Source organism: Tachypleus tridentatus, chromosome 6, assembly GCF_004210375.1.
Source record: "Tachypleus tridentatus isolate NWPU-2018 chromosome 6, ASM421037v1, whole genome shotgun sequence".
In the NCBI taxonomy this organism is placed as follows: Eukaryota; Metazoa; Arthropoda; class Merostomata; order Xiphosura; family Limulidae; genus Tachypleus; species Tachypleus tridentatus.
Window position 1 is genome coordinate 10,519,542 of NC_134830.1, and position 23,220 is coordinate 10,542,761.

At 33.0% G+C, this 23,220-nt stretch overlaps 1 protein-coding gene across 2 annotated transcripts in view; it reads left to right on the forward strand.

The window, feature by feature from the left end:
• The window catches only part of Usp5 (ubiquitin specific protease 5), a 113,718-nt gene that overhangs the window by 10,108 nt on the left and 80,390 nt on the right, over nt 1-23,220 (forward strand). For both annotated transcript variants that reach the window (XM_076503292.1, XM_076503293.1), the window contains exons 4-6: nt 11,833-11,954; nt 17,117-17,223; nt 22,013-22,248. In XM_076503292.1, the coding sequence (XP_076359407.1) occupies nt 11,833-11,954; nt 17,117-17,223; nt 22,013-22,248 (465 nt within the window). The remainder of the gene's footprint in view (nt 1-11,832; nt 11,955-17,116; nt 17,224-22,012; nt 22,249-23,220) is intronic.

A 23,220-nucleotide genomic window follows, 5' to 3' on the forward strand; every position in this document is an offset into this window, starting at 1 on the left:
CATTGATAATCAGTAATGTGGTTCACTACCTATTGCAGTGCTTGTTTTCCTAGTAAATACATTGATAATCAGTAATGTGGTTCACTACCTATTGCAGTGCTTGTTTTCCTAGTAAATACATTGATAATCAGTAATGTGGTTCACTACCTATTGCAGTGCTTGTTTTCCTAGTAAATACATTGATAATCAGTAATGTGGTTCACTACCTATTGCAGTGCTTGTTTTCCTAGTAAATACATTGATAATCAGTAATGTGGTTCACTACCTATTGCAGTGCTTGTTTTCCTAGTAAATACATTGATAATCAGTAATGTGGTTCACTACCTATTGCAGTGCTTGTTTTCCTAGTAAATACATTGATAATCAGTAATGTGGTTCACTACCTATTGCAGTGCTTGTTTTCCTAATGTTGTTTTCATGGTGGATTATAGGCTTTGTGAGACACGTTTTTTGTAAGGATAGTTAAATGTTCATTTGTATAATAGATGTAATTAGAATTTCATTTAATGCTGTATTCTGGGTTTACTTTATCGAATTAAGTATGTAGGAGAACAGATAGAGTACAAATTAATTGTACATTAAGTAAAATGGTAGGGCATACAAAAAAAACTGCCTCATTGGACACAGAGCAGAAAAGGTGACGTGTTCACATGACCTCATACAAAATGGATGACAGTGCATTACACATTGATACAAGAATGTTTTCTGCTATGAAATTAACAATTTACCTGTGTCTGAGAGTGGACATATTTGATAGATACCTTTCTTTATGTTCAGAATGATATTTGGATATGCTCACTTATCTCCTTACACATAAAATCTTTTCCTTCTTGAAATTGCATTAATCTTTCTAAGTGACTTGCATGTCACCAGCCTTGTGAAAATTCCTGCTTAATATTCATTTGAATTATGTGAAATTCAGCTACTGTGTGATGACATATTTAGCAAAACCTTCTACCAATAGGAGTGTGACACACCTCCTTGCATTACCACACCTTGTACATTCACAAGCGAAACTCTTTACACAACTGTACTTGGATTTGTACACACTTGCTGAGACTTGTTCAACTACTTTGTCAAATTTTCTATGTATTTTCAACCTTTCAATCTGATTTTAAAGACTTTTTTTTTTTTCTGTTGATATGAGTTAAAATATCACCTGCTGTTATCCAAATATTTATTAAGTTCTTTCCTGCTGAGATGGTGAGAGCCATCGTGTATTACAAAGGGTTCTGCTGTTCAGGTTAAACATACAGAAAGAAGAAAGTAATGTCACATTGTGGAGAGTTCCATTGTTGCCATCTGGTGGTTAAGACACTTGACTTGTCTTAACAAAGGGTTCTGCTGTTCAGGTTAAACATACAGAAAGAAGAAAGTAATGTCACATTGTGGAGAGTTCCATTGTTGCCATCTGGTGGTTAAGACACTTGACTTGTAATCTGAGGGTCACAGGTTCGAATTGCTGTCACACCAAACATGCTCACCCTTTCAGTTGTGGGGACATTATAATGTGATGGTCAATCCCACTATTCGTTGGTAAAAGAGTAGCCCAAGAGTTGGCAATGGGTGGTTATGACCAGCTACCTTCCCTCTAGTCTTACACTGCTAAATTAGGGATGGCTAGCACAGATAGCCCTCATTTAGCTATGCATGAAATTCAAACCAAACCATCTGGCCCTTCTCTTTTCTATCCCAGTCAGACACTTCTCTTTGCAGATTTTGAAACTGAAATTGAGAAGGATGAACTGGATAGACTTTCCACCCAATATTTCTCTTCCTGTTATTTTCATTTTTCTCTCCTGTTAATGCTGCCTCAACATTTTCTTTGGGGTTCAATGCACTGCTGCTGTTTTAGGCTTCATCCTGTATTACTAGATAATGCACAGATGATGATAATGTTTATTTAACATGATACTCATAAAATTTAATGTTTTGACTTTGTTTACTACTCCTCAAAATGTCCACATGTGATATCTCATTTTGAACTAGTTCATTACTCCATAACCTTGTGACTACTGGCTCACTCTCAATTTCTTTCTGCACATGTTATAAAGTGTTACTAAGTTACATTCAAAATTCAATTAAAGCACTAGACTATCAGTGTAGTTTAATGAACTTAACATTATAATTTATGTCATGATTCAATGTTTTATATTAAAGTTTTACTTTATTTAAAAATAAACACCTGAAATGATAATTAAATCTTCAGTTTTCTTGTTATGCAACACACTCGTGGTTATTTTATTATTTCAACTGTGTTGTATCTTAATACAAGATGGTCAGAGTACCCATGTATTATGCATGGTTACCTCTAACTAGGTTGATTTCTAAGAGCTCAGTTCCAAGATTGACATTGTTAAAGTTTTCACCAACCAATAGGAGCCACACTCGCACAAAGTAAGAGCTGTTGCTTAGCAATAAATTAGATTTGAATGGTATACATATGACTAGTAGAGCAGATTTCAAAATATATATTTCCTTTATTTTTTGTGACCTTGCACAGTGTAAAAGTTGACTACTAAAGGAGTACACTTGCTTAGTGCATTCTTGGTGGTTGTTATCCTGAGGACATGACAATTTTCTCTCATACATATTAGTTTGACAGACAGTTAAGTTGCACCTAGGTTTTACTTTAATATTTTACTTATATATTATGTGTGTTTACAAGGATTAATTATTTTTAAAATTTATTGTATGCTGTGCCTCATTCAACACGTGTTTTATAAATAAGCGAGTGGAAACACTTTTGCTGCATGTTAAACCATCCCTGCCAAAGGTAATGTTACATTGCCCACAAGGCATCCATTGATGTATGTTTTATATAAATAATGAACAAAACAGATAGTAGAGGAAAATAAGACATTTCAAATAAACTGTAAGTGAAAGACAAAGACATGAATTACAATTCTGACCTAAAGAAGATATTCTAAAATTATTAAAAGAAACGTTAAAGGGTATGCACGTTTCTATTTCTTAGTTTTAAAATATTTTTTACACTTTACACTGATGGTAATAGTTAGAATTAATGACAGAGTAGACAAAATAGAAAATAAAATTAAAAATTTGCATTAAAAACTGATATTCATCTAGGAGGATCTAGAAATTATGCAAGTGAAATATGAAAAGTGTAAGATGATGAACAGCATTTTTCTACTCATGTAAATCACCTAATGAATCAACTGTTGAGTGTCTGAGATAACAAGTTTCATGAGAAAATTTAAAAAAATAATTGTTTTACTCTTTCAAACTCCATACTTTTAGGAAAGTTCTTGTTAAATTTCAAACAATTTCATCCACTGGTTTTTATTTTTGGAATAAAATATAACAAGAGGAAAATTTCCTGTTAACAACACTTAAAGCTGGTGGTCACATAATTAATGTATACGACTTACACTATAATATTTAATCATAGTTACTTACTCCTTACTGTACATCACTTAGTATATTATGTTTAACTATAGCTTGTCTCTTTTTCACACGTATACAGACTTTGCTGATTGGTCATATGGTTATACAAACATAAACATTAATTATTAGTTACAGTTAGTTTTACTTTCCCATGTAACGCAGTCTTAGATATTTCATTCTCATTTATTACTTCATATCTCCAAACTGAAGGTAATGTTACTTCTTGTTTGTTATTTCTTCACAGACAGATATTGCTGATTCTAAATTGATTATACCATATCATGTATACATAGTTATTAATATTTCTCTTCTTTAACACGAAAGATAATGCTTTGTTTTGATTACGTATTTCTTATCAGTTCGGTCCCTGGCAGGCACATTTTTAGCCCCCTGCTAGTACAGCGGTATGTCTTCGGATTTGCAACAATAAAATCAGGGGTTCGAGTCCCCTCGGTGGGCTCAGCAGATATCCCGATGTGGCTTTGCTATAAGAAAAAAAAATTTCTTACCATTAATCTTTAGTTTAAGTTCTTAAATTTTTAACCTTTCCACTTTCACAATAATAGATGTTGGTTTGATACAGTTCATTACTCTTTGCATGTACACATTCTCATTAATGTTTAGTTCTGGTTCTTGTTCCTAACATTTACACATAGAATATATTGTTTTTACATTGTTCATTACTCCTTAAAATATAGCCCATTATGGTTAATGTTATGCCATAGTTCATTACTCCTTTACTTGTACTCATAGGAAATAATGTTCAGATGTGGTTAGTTCCTCCTTCCCATGTCTCACTGAAACTTTTGATTCATCACAGCTTATTGATACTTTCCATAAACACAACAGTTAGTGCTTAGAAGAAGTTGCTTATTCTTAATATGTATAGTTAAATGTTAATGTTTAATTAGAGTTAATTACTTCACATGTATAGAACATAATATATATAAAAGAGGACATGTTTAATCTTGGTACATTACTTCTTATGTTACTTAGAAGGTAATAGTTCATTACACCTTAGCATGCACACTTAGTAGGTAATGTGTAGTAACAGTTAATTGTGCTATAATATGTAGACATGATGTAGAGTGCTTCAGTTTATTTACTTTTTGGTATGTATACTTGAACATTCTCTGTAGTTCTTTCATTATCCCTTAACATGTCCATAAAGGATATAATATTTTCAACACTTTAATGATGATGTATAGGCTTATTACTCCTTGATATGTCCACTTCATAGTTAATGTTTTTTTCATAGATTTTTTCTTCATAATTTTTACCCATGGATGGTAGTGTTTATTTCTCATCCATTATTCCTTGGTATGTCATATCCAGACAATATTATTTTGTTACAGTTCATTACTTCTTAGTACTTATACATAGTGGATAATGTTTCATCCTTAACAATTCCCCATCATCTATAAAGTTCTGGTTAATTACTAATCCATTTATCTGTTGTATACAGTGTCAACTATTGTCAGTGTTTAGGTGGGGCTACTTACTGAACATCTTTCGAACAATCTTTCCATTCCAATTTATACGGACGGTTCCAAATCAGGTGACTCTGTGGGCTCTGCCATGGTTTGTTGCAGTTTGGTGGTTGCATACTGAATCCCCTCTACAGCTTCTGTGTTCACTGCTGAACTGTATGCCATTTCTCTTGCCCTGGATCATATTGAAGCTAAGCAGTACTCCAACTGTATTATTTATACTGACTCATTTAGTTCTCTACTGGCTCTGGAATTGCTTCATGTCGGTTCACACCCTGTTTTTGCTGATATTCAAAACCAACTGGCTCATTTCTCATTAACATCTGCTTCTATCCAGTTTTTCTGGATACCAGGCCACGTTGGTATTTGTGGGAATGAGCTTGCAGACACAGCAGCTAAATCTGTCTGCAGTGCCTATTCCATACATGGTCCTGTATCCAAGGCTTGGCTCTGTGGCAGCTGGCAGTTGACTTGGAGTGAGCAGTGCAAAAACAAGCTTTTCCAAATAAAACCCTATATTGGACTTTGACCGTCTTGCTTTTGTAAGGATCGGAAGGAGGAAGTTGTTCTAACAAGACTATGCATTGGTCACAGTTGTTTAACTCATCATTTTCTTTTATCTGGAACTGTTGCACCAGTGTGTAGTTTGTGTAACACTCAAATCACTATAAGCCACATTTTACTTTCTTGCCATCATTACGACTCTCAATGACAGCACCATTTTAAACACACTTTGTCCCAAGGTTTGTCCATAACATTATACAGTGTTATTGGTGACGGTGACACTGTCCACCTTGATAAAGTTTTTCGTTTTTTTAATGCCATTAATCTCTTTAATGTGATTTAAGTGTTTTATATTTATTCATTAAACCTCTTTTATTGTGGTTCCCTTTTAAGAATCACAATCTCTCTAGTTCTATTGTAAATTAGATAATGGCCATAACATTAAATAACTCGACACCAGGACAGGATAGGCCAACTTCAGGTGACTAATGCTGCTGTTTAAACTATCCGTTTGAACTACCTGTTAGTCATCCTGGGAAGTTATTTACAATTTTGCTACATGTCTTTTATAACTTTTATTACTTTACCCTTTGACAATGGCTGTAATATCACATAACCCGGAACCAGGACTAGAAAGGCCAACTTCAGGTGTCTGATGGTGGTTCTTGTACTTACCTGTTAGTCTTCCTGGCAGGTTATGATAATTACCCTTATGCTACAGAAAGTCCTTGACAACGTCTCTTGCTGTGTTTTCTCACTTAAAATTGTAGACTAGATGTCAACATTGATTTTATGCTATTTGTTTTTAAATGCTGTTTTATTTTACCTTCATCTCTTTTTATGAATTTTACTACATTTACTTTATTTTTACCTTTTTACAGGATGTTTGATGCAGATAGCCTAGCTGCTTTGTGTCATAAGATCCTAAATCAACCAACTAACCAACCCTTCTGATGCACTTTCACACACTGCTCTTTCCTTGGTGTATGACATCCTTTATCATCATGTGAGGGATTGTCCAGTCCATCTTCTTGATCATCTAACTACACCCATTGTACCATTCCCATCACCCTTCTCCCTCCATATGTCATTGTACAGGACATACTTATGACCTTGGTCTCTTTTTCACAATTTCCTTTTAACTTTATTACTTTCCCATACAATCCTCCTCTTTCATGGGCTCATCCTTGACCATAAGCTGATCTTTATTCCACACATCAAGCAGCTGAGTATCAAGTGTACAAGGGCACTGAACATTCTCCATGCCCTCTCTTATACCTCTTGGAGAGTGAATCGATGTTCTTTGCTAAAAATCTATCTTGCCCTCATTTGACCAAAACTTGATCATGGGTTTCTGGTCTGTGGCTCTGCCATGACCTCAGCCTTGAAGATGTTGGACCATTTCCACCATCAGGGACTTTGGCTCTGCACAGGGGCTATCTGCACTTCTTTAGCCCAGAATTTGTACACTGAGTCTCATGAACCTCCTCTATACCTCTGCCATTTGCAACTATCTTTACTGTATGCTGCAAAACTTCAATCCTTACAACAGCATCTCACCTGGAGTTGTGTTTTCCTTCCTCAGTGGGTCATGCTTTTCAGAATAGATGGTCTGCCATTGTTTTGTTTAGCTTTTGTATCCAGGTGCGGTTGGCTGAATAAAGTCTCCCCTTTGATGACATTGCTGTCTCCACTGATCAGCTCATCACACCATTGTTTATTACCATCCCCAAATGTGACCTTTCTTTAAGTCATCTGAGAAAAGTGAATACTCCCAATTGGAAATACCATCTTTTATTTGTTGAACATATTTTGAACCATCCTTCCATTCCCATTTATATGGATGATTTGAAATTAGTTGACTCTATGGGGTCTGCCATGGTTTGTTGTGGTTCAGTGGTTGCACACAGAATCCCCTATACAGTTTCTGTGCTATTTCTCTAACTATGGATCGTATAGGAGCTAAACAGTACTTAATTCATACTATTCGTACCAACTGGCTTAGTTCTCTACTGGCCCTGGAATTGTTTTACAGTAGTTCTCATCTTGTTCTTGCTGATGTTAAAAACTGACTGGCCCATTTCTCTTTAACATCTACGTCTATCCTGTTCATTTGGTATTCACAGGAACAAGCTTGCTGATACTGCATCTAAGTCTGTCTGCTTAGACACTGTCATTGTGGTGCCTATTCCATACATGGACTATGGTTCTGTATTCAAGGCTCAGCTCTGTGCCAGTTGGCAGTCAACTTGGAGTGAGCAACATAAAAACAAGCTTTTCCAGATAAAACCCTCTATTGAACTTTGGCCGTATTGTTTCCATGAGGATCAGAAAGAAGATAGTCCTAACTAGATAGACTATACATTGGTCACAGTTTTTAACTCGTCTTTTTTTTTTTTTTAATCTGGGACTGATACACCAATGTGTTGTCTGTGTGACACTCGGGCCACAATAAGTCACATTTTACTGTCTTGAAATCATTATGACTCAATAGCAGCACTGTTTTAGACATGTTTTGTCCCAAGGTTTATCCCTGATACTGGACAGTGCCATTGGCAACACTGATACTGTCCACCTTACAAATGCTTTTAGTTTTTTAAAGACCATTGGCCTTTTTAATACTATTTAAGTTTTTAATTCATAAATTAGACTTTGTTTTGTTTTAATGTGATTCATTTTTATGAATTAAAGTAAGATTAGTTTGATACAAAATTAGAAAATTTCCGTGATGTGAAATAACTCGAGAACCAGGACTAGAAAGGCCAACCTTGGGTGACTAATTCTGATGCTTGAACTTTCCCATTCGTCATCCTGACGAATTATAATAATTAAAATTATGCTACAAATAGTCCTTTATAACTTGTATTACTGTATTTTCTCTCTTACTGCTGTAAACTAGATATAGAAATTGGATTTAATGTTATTTATGTTTTTAATTCAAAAATTAAAGTTTTTGTTTTACCTTAATTTACTTTTATGAATTTTAATAATTTTACTTTAATTTTAATGTTTGGAACAGATAGCCTAGTTGCTTTGTGCTGTAAAATGCCAAACAACCAACCCATCAATTCACCATCAGGAATGATCCATACCTTTTTTCCCCATATGTATACTCCTACTCAGTTTCTGTCTTGTGTTTTCCCTCATTTCAGATAGTCTATGTTGAATCCTGCTAAATATCCTCTTAGTGGTCAGCTCAGCTCAGCTTTAGTTTTTTCTGTTGCACCTTTTCCTGTCCTCTTCATCTGCCACTGCTGCTCTCTATATTCCTTCCACCTCACTTCTTCCTTTCCCATCCTGCAGTGTAATCACTTTGACTTCATGTATGGGATTTGTCCAGTCCCTTGCAATATGTTTCAGACTCTCTCTACATGTGGCCTTCCTTCTTTGTTGTTCTGTTCATTTGTCCTCCCTTGTTGTCTACCCAAGTCAAGGGTACACATTCCATAGTTGGTCTCTTTGCCACATTTTTTGCATTCTCTTCCTTTTATTCCCCATTGGCTGTTCAAATGAGGCTTATTACTTTTGACTGTGACTGGTTACTAGGCAGGTGTAATTAATACTTTTTGGTTTTCTTATTATTGTTATTTATTCTTCACTCTTGCCTTTTCTATATTTTTTATTCATGTTGCCACCAGAACCAGCATGGCGAGGTGGTTAAGGCACTTGACTCGTAATATGAGGGTCATGGGGTCGAATCCCCATCACGCCAAACATGCTCACCCTTTCAGCCGTGGGGGCATTATAATGTTACCAATATTCGTTGGTAAAAGAGTAGCCCAAGAGTTGACAGTGGGTGGTGATGACTAGCTGCCTTCCTACAGCTGGTATCAGCTCAGGTGTCTGATGATAGATTTGAGATAAACATGCACTAACTATTTTTGTGCCCTTCTCTGACCACAAGTGTTGGTCCAATAAGTCTGGTTGATTTGAGTCGAGTGCCAAGTGGAGTCTGAATGATCCCCAATCACACTACAGATAATGGCTCTCCATTTCTTGTATAGAAGATTTTGGACTGCAGTATTTTTATTTTCCCCATACTTGTATTTCTGGACAAACTTCCCACCCTTCCTCTACATTTTTGATACAACCGAGTATTCTTTGCCTTGTCACAAAATGAAGATCACGAGTGCAAAATCATAGAGAAAGATAGTGTGCAGGGAGGCTTTGCCCAGCCTCCTATAAGTGGATGGCTTTTGCCACATAGTAATGTTATTATGCAATAGCACAATTCACAAGAAATCTTGAGTTTAGATGGGAGTTGCTTGAAGGGTGGTGGTATGCAAATTACCAAGACACCTTTTTTTTTACTGCACAAGTTGTTCGTGCATGCCTTGTGAGTAAATGTTTTTCATTATCTTACCAAATCTAACATTGTTTAGCCTAATAAATTTCTAATTTTTTACATTTTAGTTTATTCTATGCTGATAAAGAATGCACATGAAAAACAAATGTTTTACTTCCCTGGGTCTCTTCTTTTCCTTTTTTTACTTTTAATGAAATTTAAGCCTACTTTTTATACTAATGTTACAGCTGCACTAAACAACTTTTCTTTCATTAAATACTGTATCTCAGAATGCAATAATATTTGTACAAAACAGACAATATCCTATAACTAATAAATTTTCTCGCTTTCTAACAGTGTGATACATTTCATTAAAAATTTACCTTATCATGTTGATGTGTTTCCTGTAGGAATAAAGCTTAAACTGGAAAGGAAATAGAATCTTATCCATATAGAAAACAACATCATATGTCTTGTGATAGAATGAGAAAGAACTATTGGTAATCTGTGACAGAGAATGTGACAAGTGAGCCTAACAAGTAATTTTCTAGTTTATGCTTCTGCAGAGATGTCAACCATTACGATTTGAGCGTAATCATTATGATTTTGGTATATACATTATGACTATATGCTCATACAGACAAATATTACGACTTGTTGCAACTCCCAAATTATTATATATTATATAGGCCTATACAGTAAAGTGATAAATTGTTCCCCCAGGGCTTGAAAGGGGTGAAAAGAAAATTTCTAGTGAGATACAAATAAATTTTGATAATAAATAAGAGACGTAGTCCAAATGGCTACTTGCAATAATCATGTTTGTGCTTGAAATAATAAAAAATATTTGTATCTCTGACATCTGCCAATAGTTTGAGTGCGGTGCTTCTCCATACTGGGTACATGGGGGAATCCATAGTTACATCATCAGTGCTTGTCAGCCAATCAGCACTCGCGTAGATGGGTATTTCTTGTTTTCTGAGCGGCATAGAAACACCAATGCAATCGTTCACAAGATGGAAAAAAAGAGGCCTCTTTCACCGGATTGTCTTGTTTCTGGCAAATCTAAAAGGCCTAAAACTGTGAAAGGGCTCTGTCTACAACCATTATGCTCAGTTGTTTGAAATAGTTGGCATCTCTGCTTCTGTAAATAAATAAGATTAGAAGCTATAAACATTTTGCTTTGCATGAGTAATATGTATATTAGAATAAGTAACTTACATTAAGTTCCATACTGCCCAGAGGAATGCTAACCAAATTAGAGAAAAGGTCAGAGATTGAGGATTTTTATATAAATCACCTTTAACAGTAGTTTATTAAATGGTTATTGAAACTGGAATCTGATAATAGAATGAATTTTGCTTGAAAGTCAGTAGTTTGTTATGCTAAAACATATGCACTGTAAAGCATAAATAGGTTAACACAGAGAAGTATGCTGTCAAATACTTTTGACTACACTTTACCTGTATTTGATGTTGAATTCTAAAATAACTATCTGTCAACCCTTTGAGAGCAGTTTCTTCAAATGCATGCTGAACTTTCCTCACTGTATACTGCAGACTTGCATTAAACTGTCGAAGGTGGATTGTACCCTATATAACAAATCAGCAGTCAATGTGTTAAAAGTGAACAAAGAAAAATGTTGAAATTTTTTTTTATTTAGTTGAATCAGATTTTCATTTGCCTTAGACATTTGGCAGACCCTAAAATGAAACCCTGATTTTGATTTTAAAATGTATGAAACTTGCCTTTGAAAGTTTTATGTAGTAAACCTTCTACTATTTAGATTTCTGATTTTTTTCTCTCTTGACGTGTTCAAAGTATAATAACCAACAAATTATATAGAAGGAAAATTTCCTGTGGTAAAAATTCTAATATTCCTTAGCTGAGATATCTGTGTTTTTATTAGTATGAACAGTGCTCTTTTGACATTATTTATTTCCAAAGATAAAAGTAGTTATGTTATTCTTTATATTTGTAAAAATTGGGTGGAAAAATGTGTCAGTGTAATAATAATAATATTTAAATACAAGAAAAAGGTGAACAGTTTTTAATGCATATATTCATAAACTGTAACACTGAAATGCATTCTTAGGTTCTTATACACAGTGTTTATTGTTAAATGTCTGTGCTGTTTGTTTGCAGGAGTTGAGGGGGGCTTTATTCCGGAAGAAGGTAATAAGTATGAAATATTGGACTTCACTTCTATTGCAGTGTTACCAGATTTCATTGAGATCCCTCTTCCCAATCTTGATCTTCCAGAACTGGTATGTTTATTTATTTATTTTTCCCAAAGTTGGATAACAAGTTAAAGTTGTGGGTGCTTGGTTATTATATGAATAATTTCTGGCAATATAAAGCTGCTATGTTTCATTTGTAAATGAATGTTTTTGTGTTAATTTTTGACAGTTCTTTACATAATCTATCAGTATAACTTAAAACTAAGAAATTAAATTACATTTTGAATTTTTGAAATATTGGAAAAAGGTTTCTTTGAATCGTTTTGATAATAATTTGTAATCTTTCTGTGCAGAAGCATTACTTACGTATTTTTGAAGTTGAAAATATCAAAAAGAATTAAAGTATAATTTTAAACATATAAGATAAATACATAATCATAAAATACCATACAATTAAAATATTTTGGAGGATCATAAGAAACGTTTAAAACCAACATAGAAATATTCAGAAAACTTGAATGTTCCAAGGGTCAAGAGTTCGAATCCATGTTACACCAAACCTGCTCGCCCTTTCAGCCGTGGGGGCGTTATAATGTGATGGTCAATCTGACTGTTCGTTGGTGAAAGAGTAGCCCAAGAGTTGGTGGTGGGTGGTGATGACTAGCTGCCTTCCCTCTATAAAGTCTTACACTGCTAAATTAGGGAAGACTAGTTATAACTCATTTATTATTAAAATGAATATTTCCAAAAAGTAAAGATTAGAATAACATTGACTTGTTTTGAAAAATAAATCTTTTGATAGTTGCAGCTTTATGTTACAAAGTTTGAAAACCATTATGGAATGAATGCAAATAAAATGGAAATTATTCAGATAATACAATATTATTGTGTTAATAATAGTATTGTTTCATTTTTGCAATGATAGTATGATAGCAGTTAACATTTTAAAAGTTAGATGTGTAACATTGTAACCAAATTTTTAGTATTTTTTTTAAATCATAGATTTTGGATTAATCATTGTCAGCGATATAGTTCTGAAGTAATTTAAATAAACTGTATGGTTAATTTAATCGTAATATATTTTGCAAATGATTAGCTTAGTCAGGTTATAAGCCAATGATATTCAGAGTTTATACTTTATTTCTAGTAATGCAATTTATATTGAAAATAATTAAAAACAAACATTTCAAGTTTGTAAATTAGAATTAAATAGATCATGTTTTAAATTAGTAATTATATCATTGGTAATTAGGATGCTTGTTTTCATTTTTTTAAAGTTTTTACTTGCACAGTTATACCACTTTTATTTATATTCAACATCAAAAATACGTAAAGTATATTACTCATGGAAGTTTTAGCTTGAAAACAATAAAAATTTATTCTGTAACAAGCCTGTATTATGAGCAGAAGGAGTTCTTAAGAATAATAACATTGAGAAAATAAATTTCAAAAGTTTAGATATGTTGTTTGAGTGTCCGGAAAAAAATAAAAAGTTACCAGAGTGATTTTTAATTGATGTTCAAATTGTTTTATTAGTTTAGAAATAATTGGATATTGGATGAGTACTTAAATTGGTTGCTGTAGACACTAACAGTATTGAGTTCAGAAAATCCAGAAATGTTATCAAGGTAATTAATACCCCAGTCAAATAAGAACACTGACTTTTGATGTATCTTTGTGGTATTGTATGGTAGTTGAAGAATGTCTGGCTATTTTTTTTATTCATCTTTAAAACAAATAGAGGTGGGACATTGGGTTCAGATACCACTGTGTCTCCCTGTACGACATTAAATACTAGTTATTAACCATTGAGAAAAACTGAACGATCCTCACTCCTCACCCCCCCCCTCTAATCCTTATCTGCCTATACAGCATTAAATAATACATTTATTAATTTCTGAAGGAGCAGAAGGGGTTTTATCCTTCTTGGACCCTTCTCTTATATTCAGTCTTGATTATGCAATGTAAAGAGTAAAATTATTGATTTCTGAAAATATTTGTAGGAAGTAACAAGATTTACACTTGGTATTTCTGACGTGGCTAGGTGGTTAGGATGCTTGACTTAGTCTGCAGGACACAGGTACAAATACCTGTCCCACTAAATATGTTCATCTTTTAAGCCATGGGGTATTATAATGTGATGTTCAATCCCACTATTTTTTGGTAAAATATTAGCCCAGGAGTTGGCAGTGGGTGGTGATGACAAGTTACTTTCTCTCTAGTTTTTCCTTGCTAAATTAGGGATGGCTAGTGCACACAGGCCTCATGTTACTTTGCCTAAAATTCAAAACAAGCTAAACCAAGTGGTACTTGCTTATTAAACATCAAAGAACACAGTGACTCAATAATAAATTAGAAAAACAGTACAATGTACACAAAATAAATTTACACTATTTAACACTAAAGTAAAGTACTGCTGATACGTACTGTCAACCAGTTGTCATTCCTTTAGTGACAGTTGTGTATAGCCTTAATAACTTTTAAATAACAGACAGAATCACTTTAATGTGAATAGGAATTGAATTTGAGTTCATCAAATTGTGAGGCACCCCTTCCTCCATTTTGTAGTTTTGTTCTTAAAAACAAGGAAACATACTCATATTTAAATATTGTAATTATATGTTTAAATGGAATAATCAGAAATCCTAATTTTGATTAATTGATTATATTTCCTGATGTTAGATATAATTGTAATTTTGGTTAATCAGTTGTTGGAATAATCAGAAATGGTGATGACCAGAACAACTAGTTTTGGTGACATTATTTGATTACTTTGAGACACTGCAGGTAAATCACCAGATTTTATTACTTTATTTTTCTCATAGTTTATTTATATTTCCATAAAAATGCACATCAGAATTCTTCCAGTTTCAAACATGTGTCTTTAGTTGGCTTAACTTTTATCCTTAACAGTAAATTGTAATCAATAACCAAGATATACTTGTGTGTAGATGGTTCTGACTCTTTCACATCCTAGGTTTGCTAATATTCAGCACAGCTGCCAAATTAGTAAATGATATCCATTTAATATCCTTGGACATAAAACTAATAATGGTTAGGTCAAAGTCTAAAATATGTCTTTGTTTTTTTTTAACCACTTTACTATACACACAAAACTTTGTCGTAAGCCTCATTATGCAATTTTTTGTACAAAGTAATTCTAATGTAAGTTTTTTTTTTAAATAAATGTTCAGATCTGTCCATTAAAATAAAACTTAGAGATGCTGTTAAAAGGTAAATGCACAAGTTTGTTTTAAGAGACCAGGATGGTGTGTTAGGATGTGGTTATGATTGTCGGGTACAGAGTTGTAGACATGATGTCACTGAACATGCTCCACATTTTCTTGCTGTGAGTGCGTTACAAATGTGAAAGTTAGTGTTGTTATTTGATGTAGTCCATATGTTTTTAAGATGCTCTTCATATTGGAAATTCCAATATTTTAAAAACCTTTACCAAAGTCATAAACCATTGGTTTTGTATAGCAATACATGTTATAAACATCATAAAATAAATTAGGTAAGTTAATACCAATGATATAAAATATATTAATAAAATGGAAAATCATATACTTACATATTTCTGTTACTGAAATAGATGTAAAACAAGAACAGTAATAGAAATTTCCATGATTTAAGATATCTTGTAATGCATCTTGAGTTATCACTATCAAGGACCATGTAAATTCTGATTAAGAAGTTGTCACATGTAAAAGTTGTAATGGTTTTCTGAATAAGAATAGTGAAGTATTTGAAAGATCTTAGTTATGGATCTTGTTTAGAAATGATTACAATGGCAAGAAAATGTTAACCGAGTGTTAAATTTCACAGTTTTATTAGAAATAAGTGTTGGTGTATTAGCAAATTAAATAATTTCTTCATGATGTATCATTCCAAATGAATAATATATTTATAATGAAACACCCCATTACATCGAACATGGTCACTGTTTCAGCTATGGGGACATTATAATGTAATTGTCAATTCCACTATTCACTGGTAAAAGAGTAACCAAAGAGTTGGTAGTAGGTGGTGGTAACTAGCTGCCTTCCCTCTAGTCTTACACTGCTAAATTAGGGATGGCTAGCACAAATTGCTATCAAGTAACTTTGCACGAAATTAAAAAAAACAAACAAAGAAATTATTGTAACACAAAGCACTATGTATACTGGACATGATCAAAAGTTATTCTTCCCTCAATATATATTTTTGCTGACCAATTTATTTTAGATACTGTTTAGAACTCAGCACTCCTTACTCAACATATGCTTTTTTTAATGAAGGGCACAATTTCATTTGGATAAAATGTATACACCATTTGAGTACAATAAAACTATGTATTTTGAAGTATCCAACAGCATAGTAATATAGTCAATAATAATCTAAGGTGTAATGCTTAACTTTGAATAACTTGCAACAAATTGTTTCAAGTTTTGATTAAGTAAACTACATTAACATGTTAAACTTTGAGTTGAAGCTCTTGTGTCTTAGCTTTTATCATGAAAGTAAGTAGGTGTTTTTTTTGTTGTGTTTTGTCTCTTAACTAGGACTTTCTTTACTTCTCTTGTGTGAGAAACTAATAAAATGGACATAACAAATGGTTGTCAATACTTTTAATTTATTCTTATACACCATACATTTTAAGGAATAAAAGTAAGCCAAGATTTAAAGGTTTTTTACTGTTCTAAAACTTAAATAATATGAAAATAAGTGTTTTCTGTTCAACTTTTCTCTTAATGACAGATGGATTACTAACAGTATGGTTAGAGTCAAACCTAACCAAGTTTTATCATTTTAGAATGTTTTTCAGATAATTCTTGATGTATATACTGAATGATGATCAAATTATTCCACTAATGTTCATATTCAGTTAACACCTGTTGTCAAGCAGTTATAAGAATGAAGATTCAGCAGAATGGGTTTACTCTTAGCACTTCTGTCAGTTATGCTCACATACATTTAGTGTTTCAGTATTGGATTCAGTTACACCAGAAAACCTCCAAATTCCAATGATTTCTTGGTCTGCATACAAGAGGCCATGGGAGTCAACTCTACTTTCTGTTTAAATGCATCTTGGTACCCATACCAGTCATTCTGAGATACATTTTTACTTCAAGTGAGTTTCTCGTCATCACAAAGTTACTGTTGTTTGTTCAGTGGGGCACTACTCTTTACATGTAGTATATTGTAAAATTTCAGAATTTGATATTTAATTTTGTGAATTTCATCAATATATTTCATTTCATTTAAAGGTGCAGTTATCTGTGGCTAGCATATTGGCAGCACAGTCTCCAACAAGAGCTGGGGAGGCCAGTGCCTTAGAAAGGACTTGGGATGGGGAGAAAAGAAAGGTTTCAAAGTAGGATTAATATATTTAACATTAAGTAAACATGTATGTTTGGTTTACTACTGCCAATATTTCTGTCTTTTATAGTATATAGAAAAAAATATTAATTTCTACACTTTAACAACAAAATAACCTTCCAAGTTTCACAGTACTTATGTTACTGACAACATTTTGAAGTTAGTTACTTGTGTAGGTTATTGTATGTGTTGTGATAGCCAGATGAGTTTTTATGTAAAGCATAGATAGGTATTTAAAAGTTTAAAAAGGATTTTACACAATAGGCTTTCATTTACTACTATATGAAATAATTTTTCTTCACAAAGTGTCTCAAATAATTTATATAATATTATTGAATTTGTCTGTGTAGTGATAAATTGTATATGAACTTGATATCGTTGTTTTTTTTAGTATTTTTATAGTATATAGTTACTTTGTGTGACTCAGCAATAAATTTGAGATTCTCAACACTAAAATATGGGGTTTAACCTAAGTGATGGGCACAGTATACATAGCCCATTGTGCAGCTGATTCTTTAATAACAAATAAACTGAAATATGTCTTGTATATTTTTGTTTATTCTTAGTAAAATCATATCAGAAAGATACAGCATTTTTTTCATTGAAAAGAATATATTGTCCATATTAAAAAAAAAAAAAGCCAAACTTTCTTAATGTTATCAGAAGAAAGGGTTTTTAATTATTTTTCAACTTTAGAGCACAAAAGGTGTTTTGAGCACAATGGTTTTTCCAACTGTTTTAGGTATATTTGAAAACAACTATAGATTTTTCAAAATCTTTTAAATAAAATTTCTATTAGTATAATAAAATAAAAAAGGTAAATAAAGCATAAAATATTTAAATTTTTAAACCATATTTTTCAAAGATATTAAAATTGGCAATTTAGAAAGAAGAGTTCAGGTCCAAACAAAGTTTTCAAGTGAAGGGCAAGAAATTGAACATTCTGATGCTACATCTTTCCTCCTCTCACAAAATACTATTTCTTTATTAGTACTGCCCTCTGTTGGTACAGAATGTTGGTGCTTGTCACTAGCCTTTCACTTGCAACTTCTGCATTACAACATGTAAATTATTACGAAGCACTTTTCAACCAAGAGGAGCACAACACAACCCCTATTGTAATCAGTGCCCAATTTAGTAGACATTTGTGTTTTTTAATCAATCACTTTGAGTACAGACTTTATTTTTTACATTTTTGAATTTGAAATGTTGCTTTTTCCAACTTGTATTCCCCCTCCACCCCAAATACTCTTCTTTAGTCACATGTGATATCAGGAGATTTAACCCCACATCCTTTATCTTTTCTGGAATTAATCAGGTTTGTGCTGCCTTATTCTTCTCTTGCTTGTTATAATTCTAAACTTTCTTTCCTTGGTGAAGAACATATGGGCCAATATTTATTGTTTCCTTCCTCTTCTGATGTTGGAGTTCATGTCCAGAGTTTTGAACATCAACTTCATCTGCCTCATACATCTGAAAATCATACTTGTGTATCTAATAGACCTTCCCTTATCTTCATTCCTAACATTTGGAAACTCTCATTGCTTTGTGGGGTTTGAACCCTAATGCATTGGTAAATGTCTCACAACCTCAATTTTCGTGCATAAAACTGATATATCGTCTACAATTCTGCATGCATTATTGACTTATGCATTTGCTGGCTCAGGCAATTCACTTGTCTTTTTCATGTTTTTTGTATTATGTTCATGATCTTTTCTTCACTACAGTGGTAAGTGTTCTATTTGTGGACCTGGTTCTTCAGATGTGGCTGATATGTTGTTGGAACTTTCTGGGTCACAATGCCATTCTTTCTTGAGTATGTTTATGTGCTGCTTCCCTACATGACTTGCATGTGACAATTTTTTTTACATGAAGGGGTGTTTGGGGATTTTCTGTGTTTTTACTCTTTCAGTCCTGCCTTCTTGTTCTTCATCTATTTGAAGTCAAATTTTTACTTGAAAATGTTTTAGAGGATTAAGACATAAATGACTTGGCTTCAGAGTCAGAATTAGTGGGGGCCATGCTCTACCATTTTGCCATGGGTTCTTCAGGTTCTTTTAGAGAGGGTCTGGTTCTTCACTTCCTTTTCACTTCCCTGTTGTCTCCTTGTCTCATTTCACTCCCCCATCAGAAATCCTGTTTCTTGCTAGCATCTTCAAAAGGTAGTTGGGAACTTGCTTTGGAATGGGGCCATAAAACTTGGTGAACCTCCTCAATTATACATTGTACCCAAATAGATGGATGATTAGTAACTGGTTATAGATTTATCATTCCTATACCATTTTCATGTCTTACCCAAATTTACAATAAAGACTAACTTAAACTTTCAGCAGGTTTTCACTTTTGGTTTATGGATGAAAAAGATAAGCATGTTGGATGCTCATCTACACATTTCTATCTCCCAGACATCCCAACATCTCCTATGTTTTGTTTATCAAGGACATGTTTATCAGTTTTAAGTTCTGCCATTTAGCTTTGGCTCCACTCCTTATGCCTTTTGACAAGTAGTCAGGTTGGTTGCTAAACTGTTTCATGCCAGGGCCCTCAGTTTTTGCCATTACATGAATAACTAGCTACTTTTGGCTTTCTCTCAGGTGAAATCTGTTGTTCACACTCAGTTTTTCATTGAAAGTCTGCCAGAGTGGGTAAGCTTATCAAGGTGAAGTTGTTTCTCACACCCATAGAATATCTGATGTATCTAGGTGTGCATTTCAATTCCATCATCAGTTGAACCCAGCCTTCTTTTCTTCATTTATAGGACATGAAATGTCACCTTTTGAAATATATTGGCCTCTCCCTTTCCCACTGCATGAGACACCCTATCTCATTTAGCGATGTGGTTCTCCCTCAAAACCCTCATTTCTCTTGATCTTGCCCACACATCACCTTCATTCGGGATCACTTAAATACTCCTATTATCCTGCCTCTCAACTGAGATGGACTTCACTTGGTAGTTGGATTGGACCAATACTACTATCAGTGTTTATTTTCCACCTCCTCTACTGGATTATTTTTTTACAGTTTCTTCCCTTTTGAGTTATGGTGCATATCACAACGTTCAAGAGGTTTGGGGTCATTGGAAAATGACCAAATCATTTTCACATATCAATCTCTTTGAGTTGCTGGTAGTTCATCTTGCTTTGCTTCACTTCTTGTTGGATGATTAGGAATATCATACCAAGTAAAGGAATATCTTGTCACACTCTGTCATGTGTTCAAAATGGTTCCATTTTATCCTGCTTGGAATGTGGTTTTCACTTGTGTGCAAGCTTTCAGTGTTACCTCCCTACCTTTCCTCTGGTTTACCACACTACTTCATCCATTCCTTCTCAGACAGTCTGGATTTTCTAGGTGTGTTACCTCATTAATTGCTCATATTGTATGCACTTCTTCCTTGGTAGTTTATCAACATGAATGGTAGAAACTGACAGCCATTGAGGTGCTTTATCATTCAAATTCAGAGTTTGCCTTTGTCTTCCGATCTCCAGGTTTGTTTTCCCAACCCTCATTTTTTTTGCTTGTTTAGTATTTTGTTGCTGTATGCACTTTATTTTTTAGAGTTTTTATTTTGTATTCACTTGTGTATCATTAATTTAAAAGTTAATGGATTTTCACTTTGATTGTTATAAATTTTGGTAATGTTTGTACACTGTAAACCAGTGTTAGAGTTACATCTTGTATTGTAGTTAGTTTTAGCTCATTATTAAAAGGTTTGTCCTGTGTGTGTTTTTAGGAATAAATTAATCTGCTCCTTGACTGTGTTGAGAGTTTAAAGGTTATTGGTTTCAATTTTAATTGTTGACTTAAGGAAAGAAATGGAGTGAAAGTGTGGTATGCAGGCATTTTCTACCAACTTCAGTTTATAGTAATTCTTAAAATGTTTCATTTGAGTAATATGAAGTTTTAATATAAATACATGGTCCAGCAAGTTGTTGAAATTACTTTGTTTCTTTGTTCCTTATGGTCAGTAACATGTTTTCTATCTAAGAAGATATTGCAGTAACATATAACATTCAGGTTGAAAGGGTTAACTCTGTAATATTCTTTGCTGGTGGAGTTAGCATTCTATAAATGTATTACCTGTCCCTTGTTGTGACAGAAGAAAGGTCACAAGGTTATGCTTTTAACTAAACAAAGAAATGAAGCTTACCTCTTCAGGCACAATTTCTTGATTTGATTTTTCTAGATCATTACTTTGAGATTGTTTTATTTTGGTGCAAGTTGGTCTTGAGAAAAAGAAAGCTTTGGACCTAGACACATACAAGCAACTGTAGTTTCATGTGTGTAAATACATATAATACATATGCTGCATTTTTTGTTTTTTTTTATGATAAAGAGTGTATTCATTTCTGTCAGAATTATAGTCTTGTTATTTCATGCAATATAAGAAAACTGATTTATCAGATGTATAATTACTCCTTATATCCTGAATGAATCTTCCATTTTAATGGATCTGTCTTTTTATTTTTGTTGTGAAATAAACTTTTTATTTGAAAATACCAGAAAACAACAGTTGTGCTATAATGATTACAAAGTTTAAAAGGTAAAAAAGTAAAAACAAAACCCATACAGTTTTAAAAATTACTCTGTTTTATTTAGCAGTAAAAAAAATTGAAAAATCACATATAAATATTGACATTTCACTGAGAAAACTTTGTTCTCTTTGGAGATGAAGGATAATATTATGTCCACTTTAAAGATGAAAAATTTACTAAGGTTATAAAAGCTTTGAAATGTGTAAAGAACTTGAAGCATGGAACTATTAATATGATTACTTTTTCTAGACATGCAGATAGCCTAGTCCAGTTAGATAATGACCTCAGGATTCCACCTAAAGGCTGGAAATGTGAGAGATGTGACAAGACTGATAATTTGTGGCTCAACCTTACAGATGGCAAAATACTTTGTGGTAGGAGATTTTTTGATGGAAGTGGTGGTAATAATCATGCTGTTGATCATTTCAAAGAAACAGGTTATCCTCTGGCAGTAAAACTTGGAACTATTACACCATCAGGTGGAGGTATGATTAAAATAATTGAATTTCTTTTATTTATAGTTCTCTAAAATGTCATGAAATTGTGAAAGGAAAAACTGTAAAATTCATGAATATTTCATTATGTGTATGATTAAAAATTGATTTGTAATAATTTAAAATCTTCATTAAAATGTCTCTAGAAAAGTAAACAATTGTGTATATTTTATTTATATTGTTTTTTGACATTGTAAATGTTGCCTCTTCTTCAGTGGATGTATATTTTTTTATTTGCCCACAAAATGTTGTTAAAAACATTGAGCAGTAACACCTAGATGACCTTATGAAAAATTGGCCTTTAAAAATACTTTTTCTTACGTAATATGTTAAAAAATCACTGTACAACATAATGTAGCTTTTATGGCTGATTATAATACTTATTGTATGCAAAGTGGTCAGTCTGTAATAAGGGTTTGAACAGGTCATGAAACCATGAAAGTTGCAAACTTTTTGTAAAACGAATTTTAATTCTATAAATCAAAGCATGGGAAATAATATTGTTCAGAAGTTTTGTAAAAGTCTTTCAAAAGATTATCGTCTTTACTCCTATGTCTATCGTTTTTATTGTCAACAAGTTGTTTTATGTTTAAGTTACTTTCACATAAAATGACTACTATGTGCAACTCATTAAAATGGAAATACATTGACTTCATAACACTGATCATTAACAAGTTATAAACTACTCTGTACCTTTATCTGCAAGTGAATAGGTGGCACATGTTGTTAGTGTAACTTAAGCTGAAGAAGGGATACTTTGGAAATATAGTTTTCTTCCCTTGTGTTTTTTACAGTTGCTATCTATTCCATCAAGAATACTCTGCCTAGACAATCTATCAAAGAAAAGTTCAAGGTTTATTTGCCAAAAGTCCAACATTCTTAAAATTGTTCATAAGGTGAAGAACGTGTTTAAGAATTTTCTTAATTCTGTTTTCAGTATAAACACTTAATAAATATTTACTT